General features: G+C 33.8%; 1 protein-coding gene across 1 annotated transcript; it reads left to right on the top strand.

The window, feature by feature from the left end:
* The first annotated feature begins 6,174 nt into the window (after positions 1 to 6,174).
* Positions 6,175 to 13,163, top strand: LOC128875558 (uncharacterized). The gene is made up of 3 exons (XM_054121227.1): positions 6,175 to 6,392; positions 12,550 to 13,020; positions 13,092 to 13,163. Exons 1-3 carry the CDS (start codon positions 6,378 to 6,380, stop codon positions 13,113 to 13,115), a joined length of 510 nt encoding a protein of 169 aa, XP_053977202.1. The 5' UTR covers positions 6,175 to 6,377; the 3' UTR covers positions 13,116 to 13,163.
* The last annotated feature ends 121 nt before the right edge of the window (positions 13,164 to 13,284 follow it).

Below are 13,284 nucleotides of genomic sequence, written 5' to 3'. Positions count from 1 at the left end.
CGTCAATGGCCTTCGATGCACGTTGAGTCACTTGTTCGCGTACAAGCGCGGCCGCTTAGCTCGTAGCTTTCGCTACCGCGGCCGCTCCACCGGTATACGCGCGCTCTGATTGGCCAGTGTTTTCCGTTAATATCTCCTCAACGAAGCCTCGGACAACATTTTCGCTAAGGAAAAAGTTGTTTCAAATCACCCCCTGAACCACCCTTTTCAAGGACCACTAACATTTTTGGGACACCCTGTATAATCAATTGAAATATAAATATGGAAACTTTGTCTCCATCCTTATCGACTGCAGGAAAAACAGTTTCTTGGAACACCGAGCATCAATACAAACAAATCGTAGATGCACGTTAACCAGTTGTATAATCGGAAATTAAGTAATCATCGCTCTCCCACACACGTCGAATGGCGCTAAAATGCTTGGCGTAGTTAGCATACTGGAACTTTCCCTCTACCATTAGGAAAGTTTAACCTGTTCGAACTGCAATTACGTAAGTGCATTTACTACACGTTAAAGTGCACTTATATGATTGAAAATCTTTTTATTTTCGAACAGCCGAAATTCGTGTCACGTTATATGGTGAAAAATGCTGTGAGGCGATGAAATGGGTGGGTAGTAACAGAAGAAATATGTCCCGTTACACAGCTTGTCGTGTGATATTTTTTTATATTTTATTCATGATTTTATTCATGATTTCCTGATACAAACGGTAAGTTTCGAGCCAGAATAAAAATTATAATACCTTCTCGATCAACACGTTCTGCTAATACAAGAGGTAAGTATCGATATTCAGTTAAAAGTCATGCCAAATTTTTATTCTGGTATCAGGCGATCATGATATGCGAGGAGGTGGCACGAGGAATACCAGGTACGTATCGAAATTCTGAGGAAATTTTACATTTTGGTATCACGAGCACACGACATGCGAAGAGGTGGCACGACTGCGCCTACGGACAGGCAACCGGATCGACATATCTGTCAGTACAGGTTGCCTAATTCAAGGGGCTAACTTTTGGTACATTTCGGAATTCTGGCAAATTTTGCATTTTGGTATCAGGAGCACATGATGTGCGAAGAGGTGGCACGTTTGCGCCTACGGACTGGCAACCGGTCCGACATATCTGTTAGTACAGGTTGCCTAATTCAAGGGGCTAACTTTTGGTACATTTCGGAATTCTGGCAAATTTTGCATTTTGGTATCAGGAGCACATGATGTGCGAAGAGGTGGCACGTTTGCGCCTACGGACAGGCAACCGGTCCGACATATCTGTCAGTACAGGTTGCCTAATTCAAGGGGCTAACTTTTGGTACATTTCGGAATTCTGGCAAATTTTACATTTTGGTATCAGGAGCACATCATGTGCGAAGAGGTGGCACGTTTGCGCCTACGGATAGGCAACCGGTCCGACATATCTGTTAGTACAGGTTGCCTAATTCAAGGGGCTAATTTTCTGTACGTTTCGTTCATGTGCTCCTGTGCGAAGAGGTGGCACGAGGAATATATGGTACGAATCGAAATTCTGAGGAAATGTTACATTTCAGTATCAGGAGGACATGATACTCAAAGAAGTAGCATAACTTTTAATAAAATACCGATACTTACCTCTTGTATCAGGAGAACGTAATGTGCGAGTTGGTATCATAATTTTTATTTTTTGCTTGATACTTACGTTTTGTATGGGGAGATCATGACGAGTGAGGAGGTGACTTTAATCGAATTTGGCTCGAATTTTACTTTTGATATTATAAGAACATGATATTCGAAGAGCTGGAATAAGTTTTGAATATTTTCCAAAGAAGGAAACGAGACAAACACATCGGCAAACTTCAGATTTATTCGAAGCCTAAGGTTTTTACCTTTCTATTGTACGTAATTTTTGAGGCGACGTATCGAGACTGCGTTAGCGATCGAGGTATAGGAAACGTATTCGTGATTTCGGGTAGCAGTCGGTACGGTCGCAAAAGACGAACGCGAGCCAATTTTAGGACATCGCTTATCACCATGTCGTGAGTACGGACGGGAAGGTATTCGCTCGGCCAGTGGAAAGCGGCAGGTGTTCCGGGTTAATATTCGTAGCGAAGAGGATTGTTTTGCAACGCTAGCTCTCCGAACATCTTACGTGCCCGTACCTGTCTCGTAATTAGTTTGACTTTCACTGTGAGGGCCACCTTACCGGGCACACTTTCGCTCGTCTTCATTTTACCCGTCTCCCGGCTCTGGATATACGTTACGGGTGAAAATGCCTGAATGCGTCCGGAAGAATTCAGACCGATATCAAGGACGTCCCTCTCGTAACCTTACCAGGATCCAAATCGTTGAATCCGTACGAACGAGTCATTCGTACGACTCGATCGTGACTCAGAAACAAACGAAACCTTCGCGAGAATTTCTCGGTGGCGCATCCGCACCGATTACCTAACAAGCTTTGATGTAATCGAGATTTCGTGTAATCCCCGAGCGATAATAGCGACGGTGGTGTTTCGTTTTAACGTGACTTCCCTTGGGGCCTTTAACTGCTGCACGCGAATTTTAACTTACCTGGTTGGTGCTCGATGCAACGCTGTATTAATATCGGTCACGTTTCTTTATTGATTTTTATTCGTTTCATTTATTCGCATTTCTTGCTATGTAGACATTAATTCCTTGCCTTTGTATTCAGTGTTTTGTAACTCTAATTTAAACAGATGTACTTATAGGTCGTTTCGATACGTTAAAGTACGAACTGGTATGAACGTTCCAAGTCTTAAACTTTCTCATTGAAAAACGCATAATCTAAAAAAAATTAATTTTGTCCTAGCTCCTCTAGTTTTCAAGTTATTTAAAAAAGCGTGGTTTACACCACTCATTTTAGGAGCTGTTTTCATCCGTTCAATATGGACGATTGCAAATATTTTTATTGAGAACTACCTCCCACGTAAATTTAAACAAAATCGACGTCCGCGCATTGAATATGTTTCCTAAGTAACGTTTTCAATATAAATTATCTTCATTCCTTTAAATGTGTATATCACATTTTCTATTTATAATATCGTGTCATATTTTTATTTCGCGTATTAAATTCAATTATCTTGAACTTTTACGTTAGACCAGTTTTAAATAACGATCTTTGTATTAGCAATTATACATATTGCAATCGTTGATATATTGCTACGAATTGCAGCACAAGGGTTTAAAAAATGCATCGTTGATAGGGTACCACTCGATAAATTAGCATATCTGTTAAATTTACTATGCCGGTAGAATGATAATACCGTGTTACTACAACATACCTTTCCACATTTGGAAGGATACGTTGTGGCACAGAATTCAGCGACTGCCAACTTTTGATTTAAAATTCAGAATAAATCGCACCGAGCATAAATTGTTGGACCTCGGTGAACCGTCACGATCTATCGAAACGAAGATAGCTGGCAACGTTAGCGAAAAAAAAAAAAACTTTCCCGATATCAATTAAGAACGTACCAAATTGTATCGCTTTTAATAATCACAACTTTTGTCTAATCAATTTTTCATACACGTAAGAGAAAATAGTTGACATAATTTTTCTACGAAAATTCAATGGCAAATTTTATTTATTTCGCGCTTCATACGCTACTTTTATTCTGGAGTAATTTTAAAATTGTAGAAATAATGTTTATACGTAACGTTGATATCAACTACTTTTGTTCACAATTTATTGTGGAATAGTTTTATTTGTTTGGAGTTGATCAGTTTGTGTAATGGGAGGGTTCAATATCTCATAGGAGGATGGAGCTATCAAAAAAATATTTTTACAAAAGTTATGGTGGTACAGAGGAGCAAATTACGAGGTTTTAAACAATTTTTTTGTAAATGAATTGATAAGGGAGATTTAACGAACGAATTAATTTTTGAAAATAGAACTTTAGATATTTGTATCCATAGTATTGTAGCATTTGCGTAGACAAATTCATTGATCTATAATAGAAGGTCGTTAATTCTAATATAAATCCCTTCATTGGAGTTTAAAATCAAAAAAGTAGAGTTTAAAATAAAAAAAGTAGATTTAAGACTCACTGCACACAGAGGCGTTGCTGCATCGGCACGTATGAATTATTTTACGCTTACTGTACGCTTCATTGCCACGACAAACATAAAAGAAGAATGGACATGGGGTCCACGAAGCGTCAGTGTCGTGTTTTCGTCGCTGCATGCTTTCGTCGATGGGCGTATTATAATGAGCGACATAGATTGCAAATATTTTTTTTTCGTAAGATTTCTGTATATATTTATTACAGTATATCGGTTACGATATCTGTTCTTTTACACTTAGCGTATCTTGTTTATTATAATTTTGGGTTCTTTTCTTTGCCATCGTGAACAACGTCACAGATATGAAATAGCTTTCTTTTCTCTTTCACTCCAAATCTACATACGTTGGAATGCCTAAATTTGTAACACAAAATGTATAAAATTCCTTTCATGGTTTCGTGAAAGTAATCTCTTCAGAGTTGATTATTATTCAGAGCTCTTTATGCAGTCCACACACATTTCACCATTCTTGCAACGTAATGCTAACCTTGAACCGAGAGTTACAAATTATTGGATACACTAGCGATAATATAATTAATATGAGAGAAACAATATCTGTATTTGAAACTATAGAATACACTGAAGAAACTATGAAAAAAAAAAAAAGAAATTTAAAATACGGATGAAATCCAATAGTTGAAAATTGAAAATTAAATGTATAATTGTTTGGAAGAATAAAATTAATTGTATACTCTTTAAGCATAAATAAGAATTCATTATATAAGTTTATTATATCGTTAATCTTGCTTGCACCGAATCTGTAACGAACTAAATTTTGCCAGAAATGAATTACTATTAACTATCACAGAATACATAAAATCAATTAGTCAAATTAATTTTAAGTCTAGCTTTAGGTTATATTCAAGTTGTTTTTAATTAATCAGAACCATTCACAAGCAGCTAGACTGTCCCTGTGTTTATTACATATATACATGTCTAAGTAATATTTTTTTTGGATAAATAAATAAATATTATTTGAGCGAGTGAAGTACCATTGGAAAGAATTTTTCTTCCTCGATAATAAATGAAAATTAAGCGAGTAAATAGCTATAGGAGAATTCTATATTGAAAACACTCTGTTACCATTTTGATATACGAGAGAAAATACAATTTTTAAAGTTCTTATAACAGTTATTCAAGTAATAAATGATTCCACTGTAAGTTGATTAATCTGATTTCCGCTCTTCAATAATAATTTGATTTCGCACTGTACATATTTCATCTACTTTCTGAAGAAGTGAGTTATAACCGGCGTCTTTAACTTTCGATTCGGTCCATTTATGAAATCTCAACTCTAAAGACAGTTTAAAGGGGGCACTACACATTCTTTGAAAAGAAAAACGATTTTTGAACATTTTTTTTTTATTAAAATTTAGCCTTTTCCGGATCTATCGATGGTAATTTTATAATTATTCGATAGTTAGAAATGGCAAAAAAATTTTGAAAACAAAAATTTTCACATGTTTTTTGATATTAATACAATGCTTTTGTTTATTATTTTTAGACTGAAATCACTGACAGTACTAAATAGATAAATAATTGGTATTTCTTCTATTGGTGTTGGAGGGGCCCAAAGACAAATAGAAAATAAAGATAAGAAAAAAAAAACCTCTTGTTTTCGTTTTTTGCGTTTCCTGAAAAATCGTAATTTATGGTCTTTCGGTACCAATTACTCGGGCTACATTTTACCTACGCAGAATCGCCTTATCTAGATAACAGCGGTGGCGGATTGTTCAATTTGTATTTAGTTAACGAAATAAAAAATAAAAAGAGGATGAATGAAACACGCAACAAACTTCTTTTTCAAAGTCGTTCTGTTGTCTTTTTTTTTTGTTAAGAATGTTTTTTGAAATAAACTCACCGCTGTTTTGCAGTTTAGACTTTGTGAAACAACCTAAAAAAAAAGTTTGGTACGTTTAGATAAAGCATAGCTGAGAAACATGTACCACCGAAAGATGTCAAATGTTACATAGAAAACAGAACGTGTCCCCCTTAACTAGAATAAAAAAGAAATAAAGTGAAGAATAAATTCTCTCAGCGTAAATTTCGCTTTCCACCAAGGCGAAAAAGCAATGGACGTCGTTAATCGTAATAAGATCAGGGTTACGTAGTCCTGTGGACGAGGATCGACCGATCGGTGATTGAACAGGCGAAGAAAGAAGATCGAGGATGCTCCTTTTCCCCTCTATCGTCCCATATAAAAGTCCGAAAGCGTCGATCCAGCCGACATAACAGTGAAAGATCGCCAGTGAAAGACGTTCTCCTTGCGACGTCCACAATTCGGCTTCGTAACCTTCCAGTAGCCGCGAAATACAACGAAAGAGCATGTTGGTCTATCTGGTGAGTCTTTCTCCACCGTTTACTGTGACATCGATTCAAACGAGGCGCCTAATTAGGCTCGTAGACGCGCTCTTACCACGCGTTCAAGTCTCTCGTGCCGGCAGTATATCGTTTCAACTAATATGCTCGTAATCTCGGTTATCATCGATCGTATCGAAAACTTGTATGGGACGAAAGATATCCTAAATTTGATTTTCAATCAATTTCGTTAGTAGTGCGTTTGTTGTAGGAGCGATATTAAGCGAGATATCGTGGATTTTATAGTCGACGCACCTGACTATCCTCCAAGCAGGAATTTTGTAATGTTGGGTAGCTTGTGTTTTTAGTTGGATTGTTTATGTTTGTGGATATCTTCCAAGTTTCGTAACAAATAGAATGGCACCCTTGAGTTTCACTTATCATTGTGCATTATAAATTCTACAAATCTTCTAAGTTCAATAAATTATTTATTTTCAAGATCTTGAAGGTTTGTTTTCATCGTTGACTAAGTTTAACTAAATTTTATGAACATATTTGTGGGTAGTTTTTAGTAATTTGATAATTCATATATATTAATAAGAAAATATGTGTTTATTATTTGTCAGCATTCTATATGCTTTCAAAGTTTCTTTGAAATTAACGTACTCACTTGAAATAAAAACTAAATAAAATTTAAAATTGAACGACATTCCTTGTGGGACATCTTTTAGAGCTTTTAGATCTTTTAGATCTTGTAGAGCTTTGTTTTATCGAAAGGTGGAGCCAAAAGAAATCGAGTTGGAAGTATTATTCACCGCGATAATGCATGATAATATTCAGCGCCTAGCTTAATTTTACGCTCTGAATCTGTTGCTTAGAAATTTCTTCCATAGAACCGTGTCAATTCTAACGCCTTCATAAACGAAACTTTAGCACCAAATCATTCCGTTCTTTTTAGAATTTTAAATGAATGTCTCAGACTTTCTGGTAAGAGTCTATAAATGTCACTTTTACGGATGCAAACTGTTACAAATGTTGTTCGTTGGTTTTCTTCAAAGCCTAAATAAGTAAACAATTATTAATAAATGCATTATAAGAATTTATTAATTAACATTATTTTTTAATGTATCAATCTTGGTTTTGGTAAATGTGTAATATTAGATGCAGAAATTAATTCTGCGCCTTTATATTCAATAGCTTGGTATTTATTTATTATATATATTTTTGTTTGTAACTTTAGGTAAAAATATTTACTCATTATAAGTTCTGAATCTGATGGCCGTTACAATTTATCTATACATACGAAGTTTACTAGCCATAAAATTTTCCTTATTATTCTTCTTTTAACACATTATAAGTATAATTGTAACAATTGTAGAGGAATAACATTCAGCAAAATATTACTTTGCATATAATTTAAAAAAAGAAAGAATATAGAATTATTTAAAAAAAACTAATACTTATTTTCTATGTCGGTTTCATTAAATAAGATTGTTATTATTTCTGTTATTTACAATTTAATTACAGTAAGTGTTTAAAAGTGCTTACGAGTAATTTAAAAATATCAAAAGAAATTATGGCTTATTAGAGAAAATTGGTAATTAATTTTTACGTTGGTTCTATGAAATGAGATTGTTTATTAGCATTCTTATTATTTCTGTTAATTTTGTAATTCAACCTTTCTAATGTCGTAGAAAACATTTTCAGTCAGAAATCGCCACATCACTAATTAAGACTAACTATCTATCATTAATTTTGTAAGGTGAAATGTTGCAACAGTCAAGAACGTGCGAAAATTATAGTGCGCTGAATAGAGAACTGAATTTGATTCATTTCGTACGATTTAGATAATTTTGCGCAGTTACTTTCAACTTAATTATAATATATAATTATATTATAATATATAATTTATATAATGTACAAATGTATAGTATTTACATTAAAGTATCTGTAAAAGAAATAAATTCAACTTACAATAAAACCATGATGCAATAAAAATAATAATTCACCATTGGAGATGGCAAGAATTTAAAGACGAAAATAATTTGTATAATTTACAGAGATAATGATATTTATAGGTAAATTTTTATGTAAATTTGTTATGTGAATTTCTTTAATTTTTGGAGAGTAATATCATTAATGTTTTTTTCTCTTTCATTTCGTTAATATTTTTACTGTAAATATTTGCATAAAACGATCCTAAAAATTGTAAATAAATAAAAAGTTACCATTGTGACAAATTACTTTTATAAAGGAAAATAATTAGGGATGAAACTACTAAAGGAAGTTATAATATAAATGAAAGTATGTAGATAATATAATGATTTCCTCCTTTCCCACGATAAGGAAATATATCTAATAAATAAATCTAACGTCGAAGAAAATGCTATAATTTACAAAGAAATATATCTCTATTACCAAACAGAGATTGAGTTTGGCAGACTAGAAAATTCAAGAAGAAAGTGGTACAAGGAAATAATTATTGCAAAGACTGATACGACAATTATCAGTGAGAAAAATGAATATATAACCGCAAGAATGTTGAATATATTGGAGAAATGAAAACCGAAAATTATAGTTGTAATAGTAAGGTGAGAATTAACCAGGAAGTGCGAAATTATGGTGCGCGTAACTGTGGAAATGTATTAGATGGTAAATGGTTTTTACGAAGCATTAATTTCTATGAAAAGATTCTTCGCTATGCTTGAAAGAGCAATGAAAGGAACGTTATATTAGCATAGCAATTATAACGATGTTTCACATTATTATACTTTTTTTTTACTAGTATTTAAGAGTACTTTATTATGTAAATTTCGTTGATTTGTTGCGAGGAAGTATCATTAATGTTTTTTTTTTCTTTTTGATTTCATCAATATCTTTTAGTGTAAATATTTCAATTTCATTAATATATTTACCGTATATACTTTAATTTCATCGATGTATTTATTGTAAATATAATTCATATTTATGTTTTCTGGTTGAACATTTATATTTTTCAGAAATATTTTATGTCCAGAGTCTTGAATGCTTAATTGTTCGTACAAATAATTTTGTTCGAAATTACGAAATTACTGTAAATAAAAGCGTGTTTATGGTCGCATGCGTTGGATGCCAATTGCATTTGTATAAAAACTGGGAAATTACGTAATCAAAGATCAGGTTGGGCGAGGAGTATCGCAATGCACTTTCATCCGAACAAAAATAATTCTTTTAATTTATTCGACATACTTTTATTCCGAGAATATTTCGTGAATTATTTTGTTTGATAATCTCGAGTAATAACGAAATATTATGCGTTGAATGCTTTTTGTTACACACGCGACGTTTGGAATTGCATACATTTTATGCAGAGCGAAACAAAATGGAGTAAAATGATATAAAGTGGAATTAAGTGGAATAAAATGAAACAAAATGGGATAAAATGTAATAAAATGTAATAAAATGGATTTATGAAAGTGGAACAATGAAACGAAATGGAATAAAGTGTAACAGAATTAAAAAAAAAAAAAAAAAACAAATAGAGGTATAGTGAACGCAACGAGTCCCTAAAATAGGAAAATCGGTTAAAGAAAAGAAATCGATCGATCGATGCTGGACACGGCCTTAAACGAATATGGGGAACGATATGAAACGATAAACATAAATTGAGCGTTCGAAAGTCTTTGAATAGTTTTCCCAAAGAAAGTTGATCGCGTATGCGGCGTACACGCTGCCGATAGCACGTAGGCGATATGTTGATATGTACCAGAAACCAACCCAAGAAACGCTTGCGGTCATTTCACAACCGATTTTCTGTCGTGTTAAATTATATCGGTTACGCAATTCCTTTCCTCTCTTCGCCGCACGATACGCAACGGAATTCAACGGAACTGCTCGAACCACTGACCATAGCCCACGACCAATCTTGATGAGCCTTCTCAACTTTTCATTCTTAAAGGGGGAGACTTCTGTTGTTATACCGCAGAAATGAGAAACTTCTGCTTCAATACTGCAGAAGAACTTCTGATGTTTTACTACAGAAATGAGGAACTTCTTCTGTAACACTGCAAAAATAAAAGAGTCTATGGTAATAGTAGATAAAATAAGCTGCTTTTTGTACTGTTGAGGAGGTTGAGACACTACTCTTATACACTACTAATGCGCTTATAAGTTTTCTGATAACCCTTTGCACTCGAGAGGTGACTCTCAGTCACCATTAGGTTTCACGCAGCATCTACGATACCTAATGTTTCTTTAGGTTTAATTTCTTCGGAGCTCGAAGTATCGATAAAATGATAGTCGGGGAGGTAAAGGTGATAGCTTAGAATTTATGGCAGTAGTTCAATTTCGCGAAAGATGTTATCGAATAAATTGCTGGCTCAATTTCGCAAGCAGTCGCTAAATGAAATAATTGTACAGCCAGAAACAATGGAGCAAATTCAACAGCATAGGTACGAAAAAATAGAGCAAGTAAACTCGAAAGTGGAAAGCTAGAAACCGAAAGTAAAAGTAAAAGGAGCTAACTAGTTTTCGCAGATCTATCCGCTGGTAGTAATTAGAGTGATACGTTAATTACGCTGATTTTGTTTGCAACAATTCTTTTTTCTTTCCCCTTTCTGCTGAAAAGAGGAAGTATTTCTTAATTTGGCATTTTAACGTTATTAACAATGGAGAAGAACATATTAAAGATTTATACGAAAGGTTGTCTAATTAAAGGTTGTAAAAATGAAAGAATAGTAATTGTGAAATCTGAAGGTATTATTTATACGTTCCAACTCTTTTTTAATAAAAAAACTAATTTATGTTGCGGTTTCTTTCTAATAAAAAGAAAATACAGAATGAAAAACACTGGATACTTGCAAATTATGACAATATATATATATATATATTTAAATTGTATTATTTATTCAATTTTATATACTAAGTTGATATGTTCTGTTAATACGTTAATTTAAAAAAAAAAATCAAAACACATTATAGCCGAATTAATTGGCAAAAATTGCGACTTGAACGTCACAAATAAACTTAGAACGTACGTAAAGTACAAATGAATGAAGTTACGAGTCGTAGAATAATTTTACTCGACACTCGATATTTCGTAACAAGTGGCTGACCGTGAATACTAAAACGATTCGTTTAGAATTTATGCTGATTTAATTTACATTAATTAGATCATGTCTCACTCTAGGAAATTCGAAGAATCCATTTAAAATGCCGAGGTAATTCAAGACCAACTTTGTTTTAGTATTTCATGAATGTTTAAATCTAATTCTTGCATGATATTAATTTGAAATTTAACTCGTTCATTCGCATTAATTTATCACCAGCAAATAGTTACACACTTCAGGTCCCTTTCAGAAATAAACTCAATTAATGCTTAATGTGACATGATAAATAGTAAGAAAATACAAAACAATAAAAGTTTAAATGTTACATATGATCGTATAGATCATTATAGATTGTATTATATTACATTATCCATTTATTATATTATAACTTGAACATCATTTAAAATTCAATTCCCAAAGTGTGTGAAATAATGAGATTAAAAAGTAGAATATTATAAAAAGTAATCCTAAATTTACTAAATAAACGTTCTAATCAGATTTAATTGTACTGTGAATTCTTATATAGAGTAATTTATGCAGGGTGTCCCATAACTGGTGGTACAAGCGAGTAGGTGTAAACAAAATAAATATACATGTCGAATTGAGTATCCTCCTCCTTTTCAAAGTCGGTCAAAAAAATTGCTATTACTTACACTTACAATAGCGTTTACAATTAAAAAGTACACCATATTAGGGTGAGACAGTATACTTGTATGTTACAATCAATTTGTAGATTAAAATTACTTTCGTTTAAATGAGTGCACATAGTTATGTGCATTTGATTAAAGGAAAAGAAAAATTCATTTTAAAAATTCATCCCCCAAGAGATTAAGACACGTGTCTAATTATCCGAAAGTAAATTTGTATTTTAGATGACAGTAAATTATAGCTTTGTATTGAATTCAAATTGGCAATACCGTAATGGTAATTTAGCTGGCAAGAATGGTGTAGGTTCCTGTTTTGTGTCCTGCACATGCATATGAATAAACATATGTTGAAGCTGTTTATATGAGAATAAAATCGGAAGCGTAGAATATACCTAATCGATCCTGTTCAATACTTAATCAATAATGACTAAAGCATAATAGAAATAATAATCTATCAATTTCTAGGCCACGCTACTGCTAGTAGCTTCGACAACGGTATACTCGAAACCAGCTCCGGAACCACCAGTAAATTCGTACTTCCCCCCATCGAGTGGTGGTGGTCTTCCAAGTGGATCCGGAAGTTATGGGCCACCTTCGGTACCAGACCGCTACGGGCCACCTCAGCAACAACCTGTCGTTCACAAACACGTTTACGTTCACGTACCACCCCCAGAGGCTCCGGAATACAAACCACCAAAATACTTGCCACCTGTAGCACCACCCCAGAAACACTACAAAATCGTGTTTATAAAGGCGCCAACGCCACCAACGCCGACTGCTCCAGCTTTACCACCGCTGCCGCCTCAGGACGAAGAGAAGACGTTGATCTACGTGCTGGTGAAGAAACCAGAAGAGGCTCCAGAAGTGGTGCTGCCTACACAAGCGCCAACGCAACCTAGCAAACCAGAAGTATACTTCATTAGATACAAAACTCAGGTAAGAGCTGTTCAATTGTAAGATAATTATAGAAAACATATTTATTATATATTTATTATATTTAATTATAGGAGACACTCTTTAACCCCTTATAGCGCGTAGTTTATTTTACCTTTTAAAAAGAAGTGATACATGAGTACTTTGAGTTTGTTTGACTACTGTAAGTAAAACGAGTGAATTGTTTTATTATTGTATTTTTAAACGAGTACAGTTGGTTGCCTTGATCACGGGTGATTCCTCTACATCAAAAAATTACGAGATACA

Source organism: Hylaeus volcanicus, chromosome 4 (genome assembly GCF_026283585.1).
Source record: "Hylaeus volcanicus isolate JK05 chromosome 4, UHH_iyHylVolc1.0_haploid, whole genome shotgun sequence".
NCBI classification, from domain to species: domain Eukaryota; kingdom Metazoa; phylum Arthropoda; class Insecta; order Hymenoptera; family Colletidae; genus Hylaeus; species Hylaeus volcanicus.
The sequence above is the reverse complement of the archived record's forward strand: the minus strand, read 5'-3'. Positions and strand labels throughout refer to the sequence as shown.